At 33.7% G+C, this 27,609-nt stretch overlaps 1 protein-coding gene across 2 annotated transcripts; it reads left to right on the forward strand.

Moving 5' to 3' along the window:
• Nucleotides 1–27,505, forward strand: LOC125056970 (CD109 antigen-like). Of its 2 annotated transcripts, none has more exons than XM_047660355.1 (26): nt 1–19; nt 1,316–1,384; nt 2,350–2,533; nt 3,866–4,044; nt 5,603–5,759; nt 6,618–6,754; nt 7,082–7,409; nt 7,880–8,056; nt 8,899–9,102; nt 9,551–9,709; nt 10,651–10,818; nt 11,232–11,345; nt 11,779–11,833; nt 12,707–12,854; nt 13,535–13,839; nt 14,107–14,267; nt 14,926–15,168; nt 15,604–15,746; nt 16,081–16,285; nt 22,332–22,509; nt 23,075–23,271; nt 23,863–24,000; nt 24,479–24,651; nt 25,398–25,500; nt 25,809–25,977; nt 26,614–27,505. In XM_047660355.1, exons 2-26 carry the CDS (start codon nt 1,317–1,319, stop codon nt 26,823–26,825), a joined length of 4,305 nt encoding a protein of 1,434 aa, XP_047516311.1. In that variant the 5' UTR covers nt 1–19; nt 1,316; the 3' UTR covers nt 26,826–27,505. The 2 variants fall into 2 exon arrangements, with proteins under 2 accessions (XP_047516311.1, XP_047516310.1); XM_047660354.1 differs by lacking the exon at nt 1–19 and adding an exon at nt 446–590.
• The last annotated feature ends 104 nt before the right edge of the window (nt 27,506–27,609 follow it).

Genomic DNA, 27,609 nt, shown 5'->3' on the forward strand with positions numbered 1-27,609 from the left:
AGAGTGATAAGATTTAACCGTAAGTTTCAACATTACAATTGTTTTACAGAAATAGCATAATTTCTTTGAAACTAGTTCTTATAGGGTTGTAAGTGATCTAAAGCAAGACGCAATGTTTTTTTTACGACGTATAAAAATATTGTAAAAAAGTATCATGAAATTAAAAACTTTGATACTTACAATTTATATATTATATTGAAGTTTTTAGAAGCTCTCGAAAATACTTGCTTGTACTTACGATAAAATTTGTATTTTCTACGTGTTCGCAAAAAAATTAAATGTATGTAAAATGTTCACAATTCACATACATTTAATTTTTTTGAGATAAACATCCACGTTTAAATGAAGTACAGGAAATACTGCTCAATCTAGCGTGGGCAGAGTTTCCTCATATTGGAGGTGCATAATGTGATGGTTTTCGCAAGGCTTCTCGGCTCCCCACCATGCGTAGGCGCCTTTACCGTGCGCAGTCAGTTACTCCGCGATATTACTAAGAACCTCACTGCTTTACGTAAAAAATATGTGTACGAAACTATCTGTGATATTATTTTAAGTGTAAAATCGTGCGTTTAACTTAATGGATATTTCAAGTAAGTTATTGCTTTTGTTTACTTAGCTTATATAAAAATAGTTTAAGTTATAAATTAACGTAAATATGCGAAGGTAACAAGGACAATACGAAAACAATTACAAGAAACAATTCCGTGTTGTATTTATGTGATTTACATTTATTAAGAATTTGAAGGTTAATTATGTACCTTACATTCGTGAAGTCGTAAGTGCGGAGAAAGTACGTAATACGAACGATACATTGTTTCCCATAGCTTTCATTGCTTGAGAAATGAGCTCATAATATTGACAAATTGTCAAGTACATACCTTATTAGGAAAAAAGGCTGTTCCGCCGACGCACTAGCTATATTATTTATTCAGTGAGTCAGATGGACACAAGGACGTTGGCTGAATATATTGAGATAGTAAACATAATTTCAATAGATACTTAATGGCTCATTCACAACTCTATATTGCTACATTGAAATAGTATCTTACCGTGTATGTATTTATATTACGAGGCAAAAATAAGTTGAATAAAATTCTTAAACAATATGAAATGTTCTATGGAATTAAATGTAAAAGAAATTAAGTACGTAACGCAAAATATGTGGTCATGATTCTGCCATATGTCTGTGTCTGTTTTATCGATCAATTTTAATTCTTTTTCCGTATAATATATTTAATAATGATATGGAAGGTTATCGTCAAAATACTTACCTTTATGTGATTTGGAAATCAAGACTTCGATTTTATTTTTTCAGAATGACGACATACAGAATATTTACTTACAGTATTATATTTATCTTAAGTACCCCGAGCCTAGTACAATGGTAAGTGTATTTTTAATACTAATATTTTGTTTATATTACCCATAAAAGAATGCGTGATGAAAACCTATTGGCCTGTTCGTGTTCCAATTATTTTTTAATTCGTAAAAACTTTCTCAGTTTTATAGAAAGTAACAATGAAAAGCATAAAAAGAAAAGCTTAATTTCACTAGTAGGCTGCTTGTGTTTAAATTTTCTTAGAGATATAGGACACTTCACACCTGCATTTATAAAATAATCGTTTTAAAAGTTATATTCTTTCTCTATCTAATAAACTATGGATAATACAGCCCTAATAAATCTATTAACCATTACTTCTACTATACTTAGATATTGACTATTGTCATAAATTACAGTACAACGTACAATGGTTCTTGTTTCTCACCCGGTATATCAGAATAATTATTCCACTCTCTAACTCATTTTCTTAGAATCGCTTAGTTTGTTTACAGGCGATAAATTTCATAATACCATGCAATTAAAAATTATCATACCGCATTCATGATTATTGAGATTTAACTGTTTTTTCGACAAAAATAAAACCATTTTTGTTATATCATTTCTTAATAATGAAGTCCTGTGTAGCATATTTTAAACACAATTTTGTTTGTTCGTAAATTTTTACTTCTAGTAATTCTAAATTATACAAAGTATCAACCGCAAACCGCGTAGTACAAATCTACTAGTGTTGCGTAGTATATTTGTATGAAAAATCCAAATTGTTCACTTCAAGAAGGGCAAAGTGATATCACTAGTTTCCGATTAGTATCATTCCGAAAGTGTCTCAAACACCAATATTAACTTGAACTTCATATAAAATAACAGTTCGTAGTGAACTAAACTATATTTGAGTCTCAATTTGGTTTCTGGAAAAAATGTTAAACCCATTGATTATTCCAACTGTAGCAAGGCACGTAGTTTCCAAGAGTTTTCCCTAAAATTGGTTTTTATGTAAATGATTTTTTCAGTGTAACAGTATTAGGACCACGCGTACTGCGACCACATACATCATACAAAGTATCAATCGCTGGTGGATCACGTGCACATAATCTATATGTTGCTGTGGAGGGAAAGAAGTCCACGGGAGAGCCGTTTAGCCAGGGTCGTGAGATTCAGATTTCTGCAGCTACCTCCAAGCTCATTAATTTAGAGGTAAGTTTGAGCCAGACCTTTAGGGATACATTCTTAAGTCAATCGACTAACATATAGGTTTACTGTGGCACAAAATGATTGGCGACTGTTTTTCTTCCTACTTCATTTGTAATTAAGATTTGAACTGATTTTAAATACAGAGAATGAGCACAATTCAAATAATTATTAAATAAGTGTGAAATTATAACAAATTAAGGTCTTTGGATTAATGCAGAGAAATACTTATGATTTTCTATACAGATATATTCATATACTTGTATAACGTTTCTAAAAAAATACCTAATAAAATGGGTTTATTATCTTGCTTGCTGTAATGTACCAGTAAATTAATAATAATACGCGTCTTCGTTTCAGTAAAGTGTTTTCATATACAGTAACTCAATTATAGATGACAATACTAAAATGTTCTAAGCAATAAATGAGCCATAAATCTAGGAAATAATTAAAATTAATCATGACATCACTTGGCGACATGTTCGATGACTAATAGGTGACAAAGCACTGTCTTTTTATACTAGTGTATTAAGTAATAAGTGTACAAGAATCTTATAAAACAGGAATAAATCATCTGTATATATGAATACATCTTCTGTGTGTGTGTTTGTAATTAAACTCCTTAACGGATGGACCGATTTGGATCAAAAATTTTGTGTGGCTTCGAGAATCGTTTAGATTTACATATAGATGTTTTTTTTATAATTATGTACTTATTTAAGACGTGTGTACAAGATGGCGTCTTTCGTAAAGTTATCGAATAGTTACTATAATAATAATTATTATTTAAATGTCTTGGAGAATGATTTACAATTAGATGTTATTTATTATTTTCTGTATTTAAGATGTCTGTCGGGTCCGCTAGTGTTATTACAATACCAACAATTTAACAAAGGATTTTTTATCCTGTCAGAAAAAAAATCTAAACTTAACGTGGATGTTTTTAGTTGGTACGGAATTCTGTTCCTATTCTCGAATTCAGAATATACTCATAAATTTGAATTTTAAAACTAAAGTAATTATTTGAGACGGTTAAAATACTTTATATTACGATAAGAATATAGAAGATAAATTGTCTTAAGCCTGCGGCACCACCTGATTCGGCATCCCATGGAAAATATTCCCAGGAAATTATAGGTTAAGACGGCTAAAGCTACATACAAGATATAGTCTATAACACAGTCTATTCCGTGACTTACTTAATACAACTTTACTATGCTGAGCATGCAAAACGTCGAAACAGTGTTATAAATTTAATGTAAAGAATTGTAAAATAGTAAAAATGAAATACTTTATAAAAATAGCAGCATTACAATTTAGAACACAATTTTTTTATAGATTAATGACCCAGGTCCCGGTCACTATAAATTAGTAGCAAGATCCACATCGGGACCACAGTTCTCATCATCAGCCGCCTTGACGTACCAAGCACGCAGTTTCTGTATTTTCGTACAAACAGATAAAAGGGTGTATCAACCAGGGGAAACACTTGACTTTAGAGTTATTGCTTTGAACAAGTAAGTAAACAATGTTTAAATATTGCAGTCATTTTCATACCATAACGACTATTTCTTAATAAAAATAGAGGCCAAATTGTTTAAACTATTTGTCTTTATTATTCTGTTATAAAATATAACAGAATTCATTTATATTTAAAATTGAAATTGTAAAAAACAGACCATACCAAACTTGTTTTTTAAATAATATGTAAGTAATATGTCGCTTTATCGAAACGTAATATATATTTCCACTGAATTGTTCTGCTATTTACGAACGACATTTATTCCTAAAAACTAAATCAACGTTAATGCTATACTATCAAAATAATGTCAGCTTTAGCTAAAGTATGTTATAAGACTGATTTAGTTTATTTTTATAAATAAGGAGCTAATTATTGTCTCAATGTAAGAAAATTTAAATAATAAACGCGATCTCAACTTATAAGTATAATATAAACTGGAAATCTCTCGGAGAATACTATATGGAACTACACAACTAGATTCCGTCATCCCCTTCCCCTCGTTTCTTGTAAAAGCAGCAAAAAAGTGAAACTCCTTGCCGCCTTGCCGTCGTCTAAATAGGCATCTCCTGGCGTGCCCTCAGATAGGCCGCAACTCACATAACGTCAGGTGGGGTTGTGGTGTGAGTCCAGTTCTGTAGAAAAAAATACACTCGTATTTAATGATTCCTAGCAGCCGTGAAGGTTTTATATGACTTACATTTAAAGACAAAAAAGAGCGCATTACTTTTTTATTCATACGTTATGTATAAAAATCACATTTATACGTTAAGTGTCGATAAATTTTCACTATTATGTCATTAGAAGACTTTATAATGATTTAATATACACGCTTATCTTACGTTTGCATCACTAAAATACTTGTTACAGAGAACTTCACGAATCGCTGCTCATTTGGGTCTGATACAAAGTTTATATGTAACAAACAATAAGATCGAATTTAAATTCACTATTTACCTCGACTGAATCTGTATTTTTAAACAAATTGCAGTTTTGAAATATTCAGTAAACATTGAAGAGAGTTAAACCTAAGCCCGGAAATTGATTAGGTTTTTGATCTACACTTTCTCGTTATTCGATTGCCATCAATCGAATAAATTTTATTATGTAATTATTTTTTCGAACTTTCATTTTCGATACGAGCGGTACAGCGTTCGCACGCATAAGATTGCGTATCATTACGGTCAATGACCTTATCTACTCTGTAACACGCAGTTAATTCAATGTTAAATTCAAAATCCGATTGATGCTTAGATTTAGTAAACGTTAATAGAACTAAATTCCTTATAAAAATGAGGTGCATTGTGATTTTATGTTTATCACAGTATAATTCATTTTAAAAATACCCAAAATACATCTGTTGTGTGTGATCTGATGACTTCTACCTAAAATGAATAATTTTGAATATAGGTTTAAAATCTACACAATACTAAATCTACATAGTCTATATTTGATCTTAGTTTTACCACCTGCCACAGATCATCATTGTCATCATCATCATTTAGTCATAATTTATGAATATAACCTTATCTTTTATCACTATACTTATTATATAGGTACCTGCTACCTTTGTCAAATAATGTCGATGTCAGTATATTGGACACGGGCGGTTCACCTGTCAGACAATGGGCTGGAGTATCCTTGGATAGAGGTGTATTTAGTGGAGAGTTTACTTTGGCTGATGAACCAGCTTTGGGAATGTGGACGATACAGGTATGTTTCAATTGTATTTTTTAATATTGGCGATACAAATCTTTCGGGTTCTTGGTGTTAGATTCATCAGCCTGCTGACAGCCATAAGACTAGTCGTCAATTGTTTCAGAAAAACATTCTTCACACAAAGTTTACGGCTTAAAATACAACTGAGATTATCATTTCAATAACAAATGAGAAGTTTCATTCTAAAGAAGCTGTCTAATTTTTTCATAATATATTATTATTGTATCATATATTATACATAATAATAATATCTTAATGCAGCGCTACAAACCTTTATGATTTATTTTAGCTTTTTCTTTTATATCTATGTCGGTGATCAGCGTTTTTATCGTCATATAAAAAAATCCAATGTCGCTACAATTTTTAAGGTCTGGGCTGGTCTCTATCTGTTTCGTGGTCATTTGATTTTTATAATAGGCAATTGGGTGATCACCCCATTTCAGGGCGGTTAGGAGGTAAAGAGGCCTCGCGTCAACAAACGAGTGGAGGCTCCCTCGATCCCAATATTTTCGAAATAAAAGGAAAGAAATAGTCGAGATCAGTGAACAATATATTCATGTTTGTGACACAAATAAAAACAGGTAAAGAAAACAGCAAAAAATATATGGAGGGTCACCCCTAAACCTGGCCCTGGCGAGTGTTAAATGAACATATAGAAAGAAACACTCAGTCAGGGCTGTCTCTCATCCCTAAGAGACGAACGCTGAAGCCACTAGGCCACGTCATTACTGTTCTAACAGTACTCACTGTCTTGATATATATTTAAATTGTTATTTACGCTCATTAAAACTAAAAGTAACCTTAAAATTAATTATTTACGTTACCTTCGTTTATAAAAGTAATATATTACAGGTGGAAGTCCGGGGTCAGATATACTCGAGGCAGATAATGATCGCCGACTATGTTTTGCCGAAATTCCAAATGAATATGGATATTCCTAAAGAAGTATTGTTTAGTGAAGGAGGTTTTAACATCAATGTCAGTGCGAAGTAAGTTTTAGGTTTTTTAATGTTTTTTAAAACTTTTAATGAAGAAAAAGTAAATATGGAGGACTCATCACCAAAGCAATAAACTTATAAATGTATCTTTTTTAAATAGTTTTACATTAAAAATTTACATTAATTACTAGGTTTTAGAAATCACTTAATTCCACGTACTAACTATAAAACTTCAAAAAAAAACAAACAAAAAAAACAAAACTAAAAAAAATAATAATAACAAACTTCCCCGTCGTTAAAACTGTAATAGAAATCCGAAAATACTATTTATTCACTCAGTTTGTTACCACCTATCACAAAAAAACATAATTTTTTCAGACACTTCAATGGTCTTCCTGTGGTTGGCGAACTAACAATATCGGCGTACGCAGTCTTCTTTTCAAATCTCCTACAACCCGTGTTTTCAACTCCCGCGCGTAAAGTTATCGAATTCAACGGGAATACAGTCGTCCCGATAAGTTTGAAAACGGATCTTGAGTTAGCCGAAGACGCTGCGAGACCACTTGTTGTGGAAGCTGTACTGGAGGAAAAAGATACATTGATACGACAGAATATTTCTACAAGGATATTGTTATTACGTACCCCTTACAGATTGATGATCACAGCCCCAGATTATTTCAAGCCAAGATTGCCATATAATGTTCAAGTAAGATTGTTAATACAGTTAAACTCTGACAAATGTCAGTTTCAGCGTTTGACAGTGACAAACGTGTGATTTAAATGACGATTTAAATTAATAAGTGTAATTGACGACAATTATGTAAACCACCAGAAATACCAAAATTGTAATGTCTTTATATCTTTAAAGGGTAAAGGTGAAGAGGTCCCCATCGCAATGTTGAAACGTATGAGACTAAAACTCAAACTTGTGTTTTAACGTATTAACGAAACGTAACGCAATTAACGAGTTCGACTGCAGTTAGCTTGTCACGTTAGGGTCACGCTTGTCCAAAAATACCCTTGTCTAGGACTGAAATCTTCGAACATAACTAAAAATGTCAATTTTAAGTTAATACGAAAGTAACTTTATCTATAACGATTTTAAAGTATTTCTATATAGAAATTATATAAACATGCCCTTTTTAAGAGAATTTAGTAGTTTTTTGTTTCTTTTAGATTGATATAGTAAACTCAACGGGCCATACTTTGGACGTATCAGAAGAGGTCTCAATAGAACGGCTATGGGATGATGGAGCACCAGCCAATGTTACTAAACTGACATTGAATAAAGGAATCGGGATTTATACTTTCACACCAGATGTCGCTCATACTAATTCTACACTTAATATTGTTGTAAGTATGCGTTTGTTTTCATTCAAATAGCTGTCGAAAGTACTTAACTATTTTTTAAACTGTAGGTACTAATGATATTAAGAAGATAAAAGATATGATATTAGTAAATTTAGATATACCAGACAAACCTTTAATAAAGAATTAGTACTTATGTACCGGGACATGACCAAATTACCTCCTAAATATTAATTCAATTAAGACTTAAAAGTTTACTTCAAAATATGAATAAAATAATACACAAAATTAGCGAAAAGCAACTTAAGTACATTTAGATGCGATTCAACGAAGGACAACGGCCTTTCTGGCGTCACAATATAAATCTGTGTAGAAGTGACATTATTTTTAATCACCAAGGTAAATGGTCTAAAGGGCTCTAGACAAGGCAGAGCCACTTCGCACTTGTGATGACGACAATGTAGTGAGACAAAATCTCTTTACGTCAGGCGTGACCCACTACCGCCAAAGCAATTTGTATAAGAATAACATTAGCTTACACTTTGTTACGTGACCACACTAATCCGTTTCGCGTAAGTGGGTCACGCCTGTCTCAAAATAATTTTATACAAATTATAAATTTTGTCGACAAATTTAAGCTTTTACTAACCGACTTTAAAAAAACGCTGTAGTATTCAAAGTAGGAGGTTATCAATTTGACGAATAATTTTGAAGTTATACTTCTTTTGGCGTGATAGGGAAAAATGATGAGAGTAAATGTTTTCTATTGTTAGTGTCGTTTTTTCTACAAACGTAAAATAAGGCGAAAGATAAAAATTTTGAAAAGATTTTTATCTTGTTACGCCAAAGAACTTCTAACGCGTGTTTAACACACACGTTTTTTTTAGGTAAAATATAAGGATGTATCGGAGCGAAAAGTGAACGTGCAAGGAAGCATATCGTCTGGACAATATTTATCACTCGAACTGTTAACGCGTAATACCGGTGTAGGTGACAATATGAAAGCTAGGATAGTGGCAACTGAACCCATGGATATTGTTCACTATGTGGTTATGGGACGAGGGGATATAGTTGTGGCGAAAACTTTAGAGGTAAGTTAATTTAAACTTTAGTTGCATTGTAAAAGGTTAGTATGTTAAAAGGCCGAAAGTTTATCATTTGTTTAAATTCTAAATATTTAAAAATTTTGCTTGCGTATATAATAAAAAGTATATATAGATATAATTTATTCATAAAGGTAATCTATTCTAAGTTCATAAACGCCAATTCCCAAAAATAATTGGAAATTGGGATAATTGTTTTATTACATTGTGTTAACTTCAAGTACAAAAAATACTTTAAATGTTCAACATATTTGATATCAGTTAGTTAAAATTAGGTAGAGGACTTTTGTCTATATTATAGACTTGAACTGTCTATTAACGACATTCGTCTAGATTAGATTAAAACTAAAACGAAACATATATATTGTCTTCGGTTCACCCGTCATCATGTTTCTCAATTCAATAGTTAAAGATTTTTTTTTATTTGCTTTCCCAGTTATCACCTGCAACCCGCAGCGTAGATATAACCGTACCAGTGACAAGTGCAATGTCCCCGGGCTGTAGTTTATTAGCGTGGTACCCTCGTCTAGACCCTGCCGAGCCTTTACTCACTGCTGCCATCTACGTGCCTCACGATAAATTGCTCCAGAATGAGGTAAGATAATATGAGTATTCCATATTCATTTTAAAAAATTGGTAGCCATATTAATAGGTGAAGAAACATAAGTTGGGTGTGAAATCACAATAGGCAGTATCAAGCAGATTTACTATTAAATTTATCTATTTTTTATTTACTAAAAATTCTATTAAAATTGTTTCCTTTTGTGAAGATATAAATTTTACCGACAAGATTCTAAGATAATATTTTTTTGCTATAGCGACCGAATAAACATTCCAATGACATAACATGACTTTGATTTATCGGCAAACTAGCTATTGTTACGGAACAATACACTAGCACTTAATTATGTAAAGATTAAGTCATACTATTGTATCCAAGTTTTTTAAGAACGATCCTGTATATCTTGAAGAACATTACATAGGCTATAATAAAAATTTACTATTTCATAATGCGGACTATGGTATAAGATGTTATTAAACATCTATAAAATGAAATATTATTTTTGGCGCTTTTCATTTAAAATACAATAGAATTACTGAAGCAAACTGAAGTTTTTGACGATAATAATTTTGACATTTGGACCTTCAACCAGTTATTAAAGTGATTAACTATTTTAATTTCTACTGCATTAAACTACTAAAATTAAATTCTGATTTTTTGCGCTAGGCGCCATCTCTATAACAATTTAATTTAACTATCTGTGTCTCGCCATAGCGCATGCGCGCGGCTTGTTAAGTTTTAGCGCCAATATGGCCCGTATTTATATTTATTTTCAAAGTCCTTTTCACCTTTAATTTTGGTTTAATGTTTGTAAAGCAAACTAAAAAGTGTTTATGTGTAGTGAAGAAAAAATAATGAATGCGACAATTATATGTACATGCGATGACGGGAAGTTCTGAATATATACAATTAAACACAAAAAAAACCCTAATAATTTATTGAAGGCTTTAATTAACGTAAGCAATGATTTTAAGGTATCCATAACACCGGTGTCTTCAAGTTCAGTATTTCGGCCTAACGGCTTAGTGGAGTTCCGTATATCAAGCGAAGGTGGTTCACAAGCGGGACTTTTGGGTACTGATATTAATGCCATTGAAAGCGGACTTGGTGATGCTTTAGGCAACGGTTTAGATATACATACGGTAAGTTTCATAGAATTTTTAGTGAAAGCCTTTTTTGAATAGAACAGGGGCAAAGGGTAGGAGGCTCATCTGATGTTAAGTGATATATATATCCGCCGCCCATACAGTCAATGCCAAAGAGCTCGCAAATGCGTTGCCGGTCTTTTGTATTGGAACGCTCTTATTAAGAGTGGGATTAACGCAGGCGTTTTATATTCGAACTCCGAGTGTGCATCAATTTAGATTTTATGAGAGCAACTGGATACTAACTTGGAAAAAGTGATTGATGATTCTTAATTTTTAATTTGGAACTCGAAACTACAAGGATCGTCGGATACTTTGCGATATAGATTGACATTGACATTTCTTTTTTAAATTGAATCGCATTGTACGGTGCTTTTCTTGAAAATAATAAAGGCAAGTAATATTTTCAGATTGAACGAGAAGTAGAAAGTTTCTTAGGATTAAAACATTCGACATTCAAAAACGAAGACACCTTACCAAGTATGTTTGACTTAGGGGGTCGCATGATGACTGATGTTTTCCAGGTAAAACATTTTATCTTATTTATTTTATAATTAAATGTTTATTTTCTGCCATTACTTTATTTTAATATATCTGTAGTATTTTATCTTTACTTTAAGCTATCCTAAAACATCTCGTGTAAGCCGAAACCAATGGAAAATTAAAAGCAATTACCAGCGGAGGTAGAAATATTATTCCTTACCAAACTTATAAATGTCTTCTTTTATTTTTTGGTAATAAATATTCTCTATGTAACGCAGATTGTAGTCGCGAAATAATTCATAAAATCTGTCGAGTAATTTCAGTTTAAACGTTACAAGATACAAATCTTTCGTTTAATTAAATTGAATATATATATATGAATATTCTTGAATTAATATAAATAATCTATATTATAATAGATTAAACTACTTACACATATATTCAATTTTAAGCGAGTCAAAAATTTCCTTTCAGAACGCAGGTGTCGTTTTACTGACAGATGGTTTGGTCGTTTCAACTAATACAGAAGGTAAGATATATAATTTTGTAATATAATTAACTTTTTTTTATTTACGTCTTAAGAAATGTTGATTTTTTGATGACCCTTTAAGCTTTTTAGGGTATTTTCTGAATACGCCACAAAAATATTTTTTTAAATTTTCTATGAGTTAACATCGAAGGCAGTACTCGGTATGTAAAAGATTGCAAATAAAAAAAGCCCTCTTTCTAAAAACGCAACGGCTAGTTGAAACGTGATTTTTTTGTCTATTACTCTCTATTAAGTACTTTTGCTTAAAACTGAATCGATATGAAAACCGTGGTCACACAAATGTCATTGATGTTTGGAGGGGACAGAATATGTTTTACTAATATTTTCCTTCATTACATAAACATAAATTACGTACAAATATCTGGTTTTACCATAGTAATAAAGACGCTATTACACGAGTTCTAAGAGAAGTGTTTATATCTAAATCCATTAAATTACCTTCGTTTGTAGGATCTTTATGCCCTTTCAACCCGGTGGACGTAGCTTCTATGAAAATTTAACGGAGTTTTTGTTGTAAAACTGACGTAATCGAAATAGTTATTAGCTACATTGTATGAGGATGTGCCCGCACTCTTTAACTTCCAATAGCGATAACGATAATGAACACGACGTTGTATGAAATTTCGATGTAGTCGGATTCGCGGTACAAAAACTCAACATTGAAGTTGGGATCACAATCGCTATTGCTATTGTTTAGACATCAGCTCTTTTTGTTAGCTGCAGCGACATCTTAAACGTGAGCTTTTTAAAACATCTTTGACCTAATTGCGTGATGTATTCTGGTACCACCGAGCCATTCTCAAAATGGAGCTCTAAGGTTGTCGGAGTAACTTAAGATTTGAATTTTTATAGACACAACCTCTGCAAGTATAGAAACTGGTACCCGAGCTCCGACAGCTGGTCCTTACGCCTTCAGCCGCCTCCCAACTCCACCATCACCTCGCTTCTACCTTACAAATTCACCACGGAAAACTTGGATGTTCACTAACGTTTCTGTTGGGTAAGTTTTAATTTTTTACCGACTTCACCAATTCAAAGGAGGTCTAAGTCTAAACGTTCCCATCATGCTAGGTCAAACAGTCTCACTAAGGGGTAAGAATATAAGGGAAATGACGAAATAATAGCGCATTGTAGTTCAATCATTTCTAAATACATATTAGTTCCTACTAGAATAGTTTAAACCTATTTAAAGTTGTAGTTGGTTTAAGTTCTATAAAGGGTAAATGTCCACGACTTCGATCAAATGTTTTTCTATATTTAAACCTATACCAAATTAAGTTAGATTTAAATCATAAGAAATTATTCTGTACAGAAAAATTTATATATTACTTCAGGTTTAAAGATTACATTACATTATATAAAAATCAATTGCTGTACATTTGCCTGGCTAAAACTCGAGAATGGCTGGACCGAATTGGCTAATCTTGAAATATTTGTGGAAGGTTAAACCAGAATATTGAGAATATTTAAAAGTAAATGACAAATTGAGTTCTCAATAAACTATTTAGGTTTTTGTTCCTGTAAAGCGAACAGCTGCGGGTAGCATAGCAAATGTTCCATTATTTGATATGTAGCTACTAAAAAGGTAGGCTATGTAAAAAATCCATATTAAGGCGAAACGAAGTTCGCGGCGAAAAAAGTATTTTATTTTTATTATTGAACTCAAACTCCGATTTCTAGTATGGACGGGAAAGGCACACGTGAAGGCTGGTCGCCAACATCTCCAGGCACATGGTCCGTTGGAGCATTCGCCATACATCCAACTCTTGGTCTTGGAATAGCACCTCCACAAAAATTCACCACCACAGTACCATTATCGATAACAGCAGAAATACCAGAAATTTTACAAAGGGGAGAAACGTTGGCCGCTATTATAACTTTGAAGAGTTCTTTGACAGTTGACATCGCAATTGAAGTTACCTTCCATAATTCGGATCAATACTTCGAGTTTGAACCATTGGAGAATACTATCGACTCGACTAAAAGTAAGTTCTAAATATATGTATTTAATATATCTTTCGTGGATTTTTTTTAAGAATATTGCAATGCAAATAAATAAATAGTTATTTTTATTTTCATTTACACAGATATAAAAATACTATAATGCAAATTTATACTAATATAATCGCTAAATCAAATATTGATGATAATATTATGATGACTTTAATTTGCAATAATATTTTATTTAAAATACAATATTAAGTAAACATTGATACACATCAAACAAATGTACTTACAAGGAAAATTTTCAGAAATCGAGTTATTCCGTCGTCTACGGGTAACGGTACCAGCCAGTGGTTCAGCGAGTACCGCGTTTTTGATAACAACGGCTCGAGTTGGTGAAGCCCCTGTTATAGTTGAAGCCACTGGCAATGGAGTCTCCGCTTCACTCTTCCGTACTATTACTGTCAAGGTACACACTCATACATATATTAATCTTTCTATTGTATAGATTTTATCGCGGGCTTTGAGCGCGACGACCGAATCAAGAAATTCAGTAACGAAATGAACCTAACACACGAATTAAAGCGGGACAGAACGCATACTGCGTCTCACATCGGTTTAGCGTGATCGGATAGGCGTGTTAGTCTGAGTCTGGTAGAGTGGTAGATTGTATTAATATCAAAGAAAAAAAAGTACTGCAAAAATAAATAAATAATTATATTGCATAAGTTTATAAAAAATGCTATGCAATAGCTTTACTGCGGCAGTCCCCGAAATCAGTCGATCAATTAATTGGTTCTTATTTTAAAATACGATTCGTAATACATTGATAAGGAATGTAAAAAATGCTGTATATAGAAAAATTAAGGACTCGTAGCAATAACAGCTTGTATTGTAAACGAATTGTAATTTTGCTTGTATCGTAAAAAAAATCTATTTCAATCTATTGAGTTGTTCAAATTTAAACGTTTAGTAACCAATCAGCGATCTTGAATAATAGATTTTTTAATGTATGAAATATTCCACGAGAAAATCTTTTAATTGCTTAAAATCTGATAAATAATTAATATTAGTTAATAGGTACTTAATTAATATTCGAAATTATTGTATTTCCATTTATTCGATAGGATGGATATGACGAGGAAGTGTGGTCGTGGTCACTACTGGATGCTCGCCGTGGTGTTGCCAGGTCTAATACAACATTATCTCCGGCACCTGGAACTAAAGTCAATGGCGTATCACTTGAGGCTTCTGGGGATTTGTTGGCGAACTCATTCCGAGCCCTCAAAGCACCAGCCACCGTCGCTGCTGACGCTACTTATGCGCTTCGACCCTTGGCTAGAGCGTGCATTCTATTGGATTATTTGCAAGTAAGTGTCTTTCATATATAGAAACTTACCAATATAATGTGACAGCAGTTTCGTTGGGATTTTTGCTTCGGATGGATGATTCTTCTAACACACAAAGTGGGTCGGTTGTGGATGGACGAACTTCTATTAGATACGGTCACGCGTTTAAGCGAGCACTACAATGTTTATTATTATACTTACATATAATTATCTCCTCTCAATTTCAATTGTATTTTTTAGATTAAAACATTTCTTCCCTTAGTTTACGTGTCATTACGGTCCATATTTTAATTCGTATCTCAAGATACAATCTCGTCTTTTTCAAATATGTCAGACTTCATTCAGGTTAAATTACCAGTCGAAATATCTGGTCTGTTTGGAAAGAACAGAAACCAATCAAACCATCTACCAATCTGACTATAACTCTAAAAATAACATATATTTTTTTAACTTTAGGTAACCGAACAGGACGATGAGATAACAATATCGAAAGAGGCGCGGACGCAGGCCTCATTTGGTTACCAACGTTTGATGGCCTTTAGAAAATCTGACGGATCTTTCTCGCAAGAAAAAAGTGTTGACGCTGAATCTGACGTCTGGTGCGTGTATAATTTGTATTATTCATAATTCTACAATTTTGAAATGTTTAATGAGAAATACTTTTAATAGATTTTTTTAACCTTAATCAATAATTTAAATTGATTTTTACTGTATAATTTATGAAAATCACGTACAAATACATCTTGTTATACATATTTAATTGTTTTAAAAGTATTAGATTGGATTAATATTGCTACCCTGTGAAATGACGACTAAACATAGAGCGCGTTTCGTGATTATGCTTAATATAAAATTATTTAAATTTGCCGGTCTCACATTCTTAATTTATGAATTTACTTTAAACTTATTATAATTTAATAATAAATTAAATAGGATGACAGCTACAGCAGCTCGATGGCTATCCAGAGCCTCTAGGTACGTTGAAGTGTCACCCGATGCTGCCTCATCAGCCGCTCGCTGGTTAGCCAACGCCCAACAAGCTGATGGTAGCTGGGCACCACCAAACAAGCGGAACAGCCCAGCACAAGACACATTACCGCTTACTGCGCATGCGTTGCTGGCTTTTCTTGACACTAAGGTATTATTTAGATAAAATTAATATTTTTAATAAATATGATTTAAAATTTTAAACTTCGTATTTACCAAACATTGCTTTTTAATAATCTTATAGACTTTCTCAATATATTATATATGATGGAGCAATAGCGTTGGTATTAGCTGCCATATAACGCCATTGCTCTGACATTAATAATAATGACTAATGTTACTAACAAACAACGCCACGGCCAAACAAATAAACTACTTAACAGTTTTGTAATATTTTGGCTTTGGTGTTATTAAATTATTATTACAATGGCAGCTGCTACCAGCGCCATTGTTCCAACATATATATAACCAGTTTGTACGATTTACAACCGTACAGGTATTTCAATGTAAATGACACCATGCAATATGATTTGCTTGTGTGTTCATTTCCATTATATCTCATTATATTCACTAAAGTTAGTCGGCATTCAGACCTCGTACCGGGCGCGACTCTTAATCTTATCTCACCCCACTAGTTTAGTCCACTGCTCATAAAATAAATAATAATCTTTAAATATCTTAATAATTTATCCCAACCCCGAACATTGGTCCTTCGAGCCATTAGTCGTATTTTTGGCAGGATCAGGGCGCGTGTGCTTTCGCAATATTTTTTTGCTTAGTGTGTGTGTTATACTGATACCTGCGTATCAAAAAAATACATCTAGAACTACGATTTATGGATACACCTCTTTTATCCTAATCACATTGCCTTAGAAAGGCATTATACCTCAACATTTGTACACCTCGTGACCTCGGTGCCTTAGGAAGGCACTACATCTCTTCACCTCGTGACCTCGGTGCTTTAGAAAAGCACTACATCTCTTCACCTCGTAACCTCGGTGCCTTAGGAAAGCACTACATCTCTTCACCTCGTGACCTCAGTGCCTTAGAAGGGCACTACATCTCTTCACCTCGTAACCTCGGTGCCTTAGGAAAGCACTACATCTCTTCACCTCGTGACCTCAGTGCCTTAGAAGGGCACTACATCTCTTCACCTCGTGACCTCGGTGCCTTAGGAAAGCACTACATCTCTTTACCTCGTGACCTCGGTGCCTTAGGAAGGCACTACATCTCTTCACTTCGTGACCTCGGTGCCCTAGGAAGGCACTACATCTCTTTACCTCGTGACCTCGGTGCCTTAGGAAGGCACACTACATCTCGGATTCAGTACAACCTTGCAGGTATTGCGAGGATATCTTGAGCAACTTATCAGCTGAACAAGTAAGGTTATATTGTTATCTCTGATAATCTTTAATTATGTCCACAATGGAAGAAATTTTAGCTACCCAACAACAGTTGGTGGACGCATTGGATAAACTTTATATCAACTTTAAGAAGGATGGAGCGGAGCGAAAGACTCCCGATTATATACGTCGTCGTTTAGAAACGGTAGAACAATATTTTACAGATATTCGTAACAACCATATGACACTTTTAACTTTTAGTGATCAGTCTCATGAATACTTTACTTTTAATAAATACGAGCAAATTAAGAAAAACTATGGTAATATTAAGACAACCTTAATAAATTATAAGCCTTTGGCAAGCATTACAAAATCCCCTGAATTACAACCTCCAACGTTTCAAGCCCCGTCTACCTCTAACGCATCGACCTCTAATGAATCTCAGGAAATATCTCTCAAAAATAACTCTAATATGAGTAAAACAGAAGAGCTCATGAGAAAACAAACTACAAATTTTAAAGCTTTTCTGAGAACTGCCTCGAGTATAGAACTTGACCTTATCTCGGAAAAGTGGGAGTTAGAAGACATCCTAAAGACCTTGCAAGTCCGTTGGACTGCGATTGATAGCTTACATTGGGAGTTGGACAATGAACTTTGTGGTTCCAACCGAGAATATGAAGATCAATTTACAAATTACGAGAAATATTACATTAAAGTTAAGAAGGATATCAATAAAAAGATGTGGTCGGTATCACACATTGAGAAAACAACCCCTAAAATGGAGTTACCAACCTTCGAGGGAAACTATAACCAATGGGTCTCCTTCAAAGATCTCTTTACGGAAACTATTCATAGTAACCCATCTCTTTTAAATGCGCAGAAATTACAATTTCTTAAAAGTAAGGTTAAGGGTGAACCTGAGAAGTTGATTCAACATCTCCAGGTAAGCTCAGATAATTATCTCATTAGCTGGAATATTCTCAGTCATCGCTATGATAATAAGCGCCTAATCTTTACATCTCACCTTAACAATCTCTTAAATATTCCTAATATTCAATACCAGTCGTATAATCATATCAAACGCATTCACGATGTTACAAACGAGAGTATAAATGCGATAGAAAATCTTGGAATTAATGTTTCTTCCTGGGATCCCTTCCTTGTATGTATATTGTCTCAGAAGTTAGACGCAGACACGTACAATGAATATATACAGTCTTTGAAATCGCCGAGAGAATTACCCGTATTACATGATTTTTTGCAGTTTTTAGAAACTAAGTTTATGACCCTAGAAACTTCACGGAAGAAGCAAGAAAATCACACCCCAAAAGTATCATATCAAAACTTCAATCAATATAAACCTTCAAAAAATTTAAATAATCAATCATCATCTTCGAAAAATTTTAATCATAACTTTAGACAAAGTTATAATAATCCTAAGTATACTTATTCTACAAATCAGGTTATTTCGCAACCGACACATTCCAGTAATAAAATTATTGAAAAACGCAAGCTGTGTCCGGTGTGTAATTCAAGCGATCATCGTATACATTTATGCCAAAAATTATTAAATATGCAGCCTATCGCACGAAGAAATGCTATTGCAAAATTGAACCTTTGTATCAACTGTTTACATTATCATGAAGGTAAAAAATGCCTTTCGCAATTAATGTGCAAGGAATGTAATAAAAATCATAATACAATTTTACATGAATGTTTTACAAAAGATAATATGACACCGGACGTTTCACGATCTAGGTTACACGTGCCCCGGGTTGTGAAACATTTACCTCAACAACAAGAAATTAACACATTAGTATCTCTTCCAAGTGACCCTGCCGAAATATTACTTGCCACTGTCATTATTAAGATACAGGCAGCGGATGGATCTTATAAAAATATGAGAGCTCTTTTAGATCAGGGCTCACAAATCTCAATTGTCAGTGAAAATGCTGCTCAATTATTAAAAATACCTCGACAAAAATGTAATGGTTATATTTCTGGGATAGGAAATACAGAAAACAATTGCAAGGGCAAAATCTCGATCAAGTGTTTATCATTAGTCAATGATTATACCTTTAACACGGATGTATTTATTATGAAAAAACTTGTAAGGAACTTACCGAGCTATACCCTGCCAAAACCAAATTGGCCTGAGCTTAATCATATAAAATTAGCTGATTCAGAATTTTATAAAAGTAGCCCTATTGATATATTATTCGGCGCTGATGTTTATTCTGATATTATCTTGGATGGTATTTGTAGATTTCAAGAAAGGTTTCCGATTGCGCAACAAACGCAGTTGGGATGGATAATAACCGGTAATTATAAAACCTATCAGTGTAATATAATCCTTAATAACGATATCCAAAGGTTTTGGGAAGTGGAAGATATTCATGAACCCTTAAATATGTCACAGGAAGATCAAAATTGTATAGAGTTTTTTCAGAATACAACCTCAAGACGTGACGACGGCAGTTACGTTGTGAAAATACCTTTTAAAGAAAATCTCGAGGAAAAATTGGGCGAATCGAAGTCAAAGTCTATCGCTCAATTTATTCAATTGGAAAATAAACTTATTAAAAAACCTTATTTAGCTCGTGATTATAAATTATTTATATCGGAGTACAGAGAGCTCGGACACATGATACCCGTTGTGTCACGCGCCGCCGTAGAGTCGGGTTGCTACTTATCGCACCATTGCATTGTGTACAACGAGCGGAATCATCAACTACGAAATTGCGAGTTGTTTTTAATGCCTCTTCGAAAACTTCGAGTGGATTTAGCCTTAATGATCTTATGTGTAGGGGGCCAAATCTACAACAAGACCTTCAAACACTAATCTTAAAATGGCGACAATTTAAATATGGTTTTACAGCCGACATAGAGAAAATGTTTCGCAATATTTGGCTTCATTCAGAACATCAAAAATACCAGAAAATTATTTGGAGAGATGATCAATCCCAACCCTTAGGTGAATTTCAACTAGCCACTGTAACTTATGGAACTAAGGCCGCACCTTTCTTGGCCATGATGATCCTGAAAAGACTTGCAATCGATGAACGATCAAATTATCCTTCCAGTATCGCACCTGCTGTGTTAGAAAGCTCATTTTACATGGACGATCTGTTGCATGGGACTCACTCTGCACAAACAGCAATAGAGCTGAAGAACGATTTAATTAAACTACTTAAATCTGGAGGTTTCAATCTTAGAAAATGGCGTTCAAACTTACCTCTCCTTTTAGAAGACATGAACGATTCCGAGAAAGAATTCGACTTTAAGCACCAGGAGTCAACTAAAACTTTAGGCCTTCGTTCTAATCCCAATGCCGACGAATTTATCTTTTATGCTATTAATTATATCCCAAATATTACCCCTACTAAGCGACAATTATTGTCCGAAATCTCAAAACTTTATGACCCTTTGGGCTGGCTAGCACCAGTCACTACAAAACTTAAAATTTTATTTAAAGAAACTTGGAAGTCTGATCTAGGATGGGATCAGCCGATACCTCATAAATTAGTCTTAGAATGGAATAAAATAAAAGCCGATATATCCTATATAACGCAATTTACAATACCTCGATGGTTACAAACACAAGAAAATGATCTTAGAACTCGATGGCACTTAACTCAGAAAATCTATCATAATATTCGGTTCAAATGGAAGAATGAATATTTCTCACAATTATCTATTAGATCCAAGTGGAAACGACCTCAAAAAGATCTCAACTTGAACGATATAGTCATCATAAAAGATGAAAATCTTCCGCCCGGTAAATGGGCTTTAGGGCGTGTGGTAGAGCTACATCCCGGAAGTGACGGGCTGGTGAGAGTCGTCACTCTTAAAACTAAGAACGGTTCAATTAAACGCCCAGTCGTTAAGTTATCTCTTCTACCTACAAATAATAATAATCAATCTTTAAACCATGACAAGGTCGATGAAAAGAAGCCTAAAGCGAAGAATTTCAGCGGCATCTCTTTCTCTGCTATGGTTTTATCCCTAACATTATTTTTCCTATCAATACTGAGTTCGTGTCAAGTAGGTATAGTTACACAACCCGTGAAAAGTGATAGTGTTGTGAGTGAGTGTGAAATTAGGGAAAAAAGGCATTCTTATCGCAATAATAAAAGTGTTTTTAAGAGTAATTTAAATTCAAAAAGTCAATCAAGTGAAAGTGTAAATAAACAAGATCGAGCTTCCTCGCCGATCTTTCGTGTGTTTTCCCTTCCGGAGTTAAATATAAGTGAATCTTTGTAGCTAATATGATAAATGTAATTCGTTTTCTCACCCACAACTAATCATAACATATAGTAAACACTATATAAACATTTAATATTAAAATTTGTGTATCACCTTGTTAGTCTTAAGTTCATCCTCCATTTTACTAACCCTCATCTTTTCCTCCCCCGGGAACATGTACGATTTACAACCGTACAGGTATTTCAATGTAAATGACACCATGCAATATGATTTGCTTGTGTGTTCATTTCCATTATATTCACTAAAGTTAGTCGGCATTCAGACCTCGTACCGGGCGCGACTCTTAATCTTATCTCACCCCACTAGTTTAGTCCACTGCTCATAAAATAAATAATAATCTTTAAATATCTTAATAATTTATCCCAACCCCGAACACAGTTGATAGGTCGTTTTTAAAAAAGCATTCAAAATATATTAAGCTCAGTTTCAACGTTTAGTGATACGTAGTTTTAAATTTATTTGTAATGAAGAGTAAATTTAACATTAACTTGAAAGTTACTTGAAAGTTAAGGTTAAATTTACCTCTTTTATTAAACCTCTATAATTATATACGACATGCAAAAAATACGGGTCTCATTAATTATTCAGGGAAGTGAAATTCTATACAAGAACGCGATAAGCAAAGCTGTAGATTACGTAGGGAGACACGTATCTGAGGACTTGGATGCGTATACGCTGGCTGTTGTTACGAGCGCACTAACGGCCGCTAGACACCCGCAAGCACAACGGGCCCTACAATTATTGGAGAAATATGCGAATACGACAGGTATAAATAAAAATAGTAGTTGCTAATAAAATATATTTGCTATCAAAAATTTGTGTATCCGTCTCATCAAATAGATTTTTACAAAGCATTGATATTCTTTTTGTTTTTCTTTGCAATTCATTTTTTAATCAAATTAAATATCTAATAACTTTGACTTCTCTAATTCTTCCCATATTTATTGCGTTTATTATTGGACATATAATTAGTCAGTGGCCCAACAACCATTTCGGTCTGGGCTCAGATTGGGTTCTGTTCCGTGATCATTTCTAATAGACAAAAAGGTGATCCGTCTGTGTCTGAAACTTGCTTGTTTTTTAAATTTCAAAAATTTACTCCAAAATACAAGGGCTGTGCGACTGTGGCTGATTTGCTATCTAAAACATTTTTTTAACCATTTTTTAAACATATGCCAGCAACAATTTTTTTACACCAAAACTTATTTTCGTATAACTTTGATATGTAATTAAAATACTTATGTCGATGCCTGAAGTGTCTATTGATGTTCCTACCGTCTCCTAGTATATAAGTGTTTCATCAATTAGAATTAGAAATAATCGCATTACAGATGGAACGCTCTTCTGGTCCCGAAGGCTTCCAGCCTCCGAAACACGGAACCCTTGGCTTAAATGGAATAGTCTAGAGGCTTCGACAGCGGCATGGGCGATGCGAGCGATGCTCAACACTCGATTGGTAGAGGAAGCTGTTCCAGTAGCGAGGTATCTTCTGCAGACCCTGGGGCCACGGGATCAGGATCCAGATGTTGTAAGTGATATTTACTAGCTATTGTTATAATTTTTACTTAATTCTTTAAAACATATACGCTGATATATTTGTTCTTTTTTTTAATTATTTCAATAATTTTTACTAAAATATCCATAAATCTTAAATAGATTTAGGCATATTTTTCGGTCGCGTTTACAAAAAGGTATACTACTTTATATGAATAATGTATCAAATAAAGTAAATCTTTAGTACATTTCCACATTTGCATAACCTGGACGCTTTTAAGAAGACAGGAAGATTTCTTCTTAGTCAAATTTGACGACCAATTCCAATTAAACTAAGACGCTTAAATTCATATTTTATTGTTTATTCATATTTGAATACTACACATGGTTTATGTGTATCAACTGCATAATAAATGACTAAATAAAATCAGTAAGAAAATATACAACTTCTCGGCCTTAGCCCAGTAGCTGCTGGGAACTTACTAACGGCCCCAGTGGACATTCAGACCAGTCAGTAGTTAGACTGGTGGAGAAGAGGAGAGAGAGAGAAATGGAACCATCCTTCCTCCAAAATATATGAATTACAATGACATCAAATGAGGCTGAATTAAAAAATCCATTCCAGCTAGACGCGCTAGCACAGTTTGCTGAAGCGATAAAGACATCGACGAAATTGCGTGTGTCAGTGAATGTGACCGGGTTCGAGGAGCCGCGGCAGTTTAACATCGACTCTGACAACGCCCTTATCATACAAACACAATTGGTAAGTTTATTTATTTATCTTTCTTTAAACGTGGTTTTTATAGAAATTCTCTCCAATAAGCCATCACATTTGATGATTTTTTAAGTGATGAAAAAATATATTGTTTCTCCATTTGAACCCGTGGTAGGTAATTAACTTTACCTAGGCTAAAATTAAATAAAAATGGTTTGGTAAAAGAAAGAGAAACACTTTATTACACATAATAGAAAGGATGTATAGTTAAAAATCAAAGTGCACACCCACACTTCTATGTGTCGTGGGACATATTAATAATTTTAGGTACATGACGTAATAAATACTACATAACACTTACAATTTTTTGATAAACTACTGTTGCACAATAAGAATACTTTTCGTTTCAGCATAGGACAGGTTGAGAAGATTTTGCTTAAGATTGTTAGTGAATGTATAAAGTTTTGAATCGATAGCGAAAATTTTTTTTAGGGCCACTTTCTTTAAATACTTACTTATATTCCAGATACGTAACATCCGCTCAGCAAGTGCGATCACCGAGGGTAGAGGTATCGCTGTAGTGGGTCTAAGTGCGGTGGGTAACACTAATGTCACTGCGGCTTGGCCACGGTACATATTAGACCCTAGAGTGGACCAAGTCTCTACAAAGGATCGGCTGCAACTGTCCATTTGCATTGGGTGAGTTATTTCTACCCGACCTTGACCTTCCTACAACTTTTGTCGTAACGCATCTTTGCTTTAACTATACTATTTTGATCTTAACATTAAGTTTTTCTCCTAATATTTATTGCCTATAATTTTGCGCAGACGCTTATTTATTTAGATTTTCTAGTAAAAGTGATTTAACTATAGTGACGTTCCGAAAAGCTTCCTTGAGTCAACATATATAGTTGCAAGCTATCTTTATTTTTAATATTTAACATGGAAAGGTCTAGATGTCCACTTGCTTTATTATATATTTTTACGTTGTTGTGTGGAACAACAAAAATTATCCCACCTTATTCTTAGGATAATTTTATCGCTATCGGTCAATCTCTAGTAAGGTTTACACGATGCAATCCGTCGTTCCGTTTGACCAATCACAACCAAGGTTGGTTGGTTTTTACCAAATCACGCTGTCATTGGTCATTCAGACCATTTTAGACATTATTATGTAGCGACACCTACAATCATGCGATCTGCTTTTGCAAATTACTGCGAGACGGCATAACCTGTAACGCGTTAACGAAATTATTCCAGACGCTAGGGATCTATAAAATTTTCGACTAACCAACCGGGGTCTTCGGTTAGACTAGTCGAGGATCCTCCCTTTAGGTTGGAGGAACAGTAGACCATCCTTCCTCCACAGTTGCATGATTAAAAAAGTATTTTTTGTATATTTCGGATACTTTTGAGACTATTTTGTAATGTGTGATTTTCCACAGATTCGTGCCAATAGCAAATGAAACTGACAGTGGTCTAACTCTTCTAACGGTGCAGCTGCCATCAGGGTATCTCGCAGACATAAACACCATCACTGAACTTACTGTAAGAACATTTAACTGTTTTTCTTGCATAATCTGAAATTCCATGAAATATAAACTAGAGAAAAAATACTTTTATGAAGCAATAAATATTTTTATAATCATTTTTAATAAGATATTCAAAGTTTAACAAAACCCTATAAGATTTACGAATACTTAGCTCTAAGTTATGCCCGTAGTGTATGAATAATATTGTCTTTGATTTACTGGAGTCAATTTTAATAAATCTTCAAGAAGATTTTTTTAACATAAGAAGCAATTATATATTAAAGTTTTCCATTTTGATCCTTTATTTCATATTTATATTAACAGTCAGCTCGCCACATAGTCGGAGCGCGATTAGCAAGTGGTGGGTCGCGAGTGTACGCGTGGCTTCGAACGGGGCTCAACGAGCGATGTGCTACGCTCGGTGCACCGCGCTCTATGTTTGTTGCTCGACAACGACCCGGCTGGGCAACGCTAATCGATTTGTACGATTCAAGTGAGTTATTTGTATCAAGGTTTAATGAATCTACTAACTTTATATTACGAGAAAGAATTTACCATTTTATAAGAAAATCTATAAATACTTCCAAAATACTTTTCGGAAGCCCCAATTTTAGGCGTAGACTTTTTCAGGATATACACAGATTTAGAAAAACCGACATACACAATCTTAAATTTAATATTGATAGGATGCGCGTTTGGATTACGCCAGTGCACGAATTGTTTCCTTACCGGAAAGGGAAAACCGGAATAATAATAAACCGGAACACGCCACGACACGGGTCTATTATGACCCCAAAAGTCCGGCTAGACACCTTCTTATAAAAAAAAAAACAATGATCAGAAAATTTGGTGCAATCTAAAACCAAGATCCATCGTTGAAGCGCCACTGGATTATTATTATTGAAGCCATTTCCTCCTAAAAATCTATGTATGAAAAGTGATGTCAAAACGCAAGTTATCCAAATTTTACAAAACAAGTTGCCAATTATATAGTTTTATATACATAGTTGTTTCGTTATTTCATATTTTTATGAAAACTGTTAGCTAGGAAGAGATTGATGATTAGCGATAAGCCCCTTGCAACTTTTCCGGGTACTATTGTGTGAATAAATATATTTAAACTGTAAAGGTCACCGCGCCCGTATGTTCTTCCGAGGAATACCGAGCAGTCCATGCGACCTGTGTCGCTCTTGGCCGTCATGCGCTCGCGCCTGTGGCACTATCGCCTCTCAAAGAGCGCCTGACGTCACCACCGCCGTACCTGACTCCGCTAACGCGCTCTCCGCCACTCTCGGCATACTTGTTGCGACGGCTTTGATTGTATTAAATAAAGATTATTAAACATATATTAACAATAGACATCTAATGTTAAAATGGCTTACTGATTTTTCAATATAAATAAAATTATAAAGTGTAAAGGAAATTGGTGCCATCGTTCCTTCCTGAAATACCTAGTATTTTTTGTGCAAGCTATTTGAAGCACAAGCTTCAAACACCTAATTAATTAATTAATATTAATTGAATCGGAATGACGTCATTTTTTCCAAGTTTTTCAGTGTAAGTGGTTTTCTTGACACAAATTATTCTGACCCTGATTTGTACAGCAGCGGCTTTCTAATGTGTCCACCTGTTTTTCCAAGGCCCTACTATTTTATCTATAAAAACAATAAAATTATTAACAAAATCAACGGGTACTCTTTAAAGAGATTCATTGAAGAACCGCTTACGATCACGTTTAAAATAAAATAATGGTCTTTTTGTCTCCGATTTAAGGAAAAACTTATTTTGGTTTAAATGATTGGTAAACATGGAAGAGTATAAAGTAATTGCAAGCAAATTGTATTTATGAAAACTATATGTTAAATGATTTTATTTCAATTTAAAAATTACGTTATTGTAAACAAAATAAATTAACATGTTTTAATTTAATGCCTAACAATGTTGTGATTACTAGAACTGATTTTAATTTAAGTAATGTAAATAACTTAACTTAAGTATTAAAATAAAATTAATAAAAACACCTTATTGTTTTTTATTTATAAATTTTAAGTCTTAGTACATTCTGAAATTATTTTTCTAAAGAATAATAGGTGATCTCTGTTTATAGGATTATAATTCCACTGCA

The sequence above is a fragment of the Pieris napi genome, chromosome 15 (genome assembly GCF_905475465.1).
Source record: "Pieris napi chromosome 15, ilPieNapi1.2, whole genome shotgun sequence".
NCBI lineage: Eukaryota > Metazoa > Arthropoda > Insecta > Lepidoptera > Pieridae > Pieris > Pieris napi.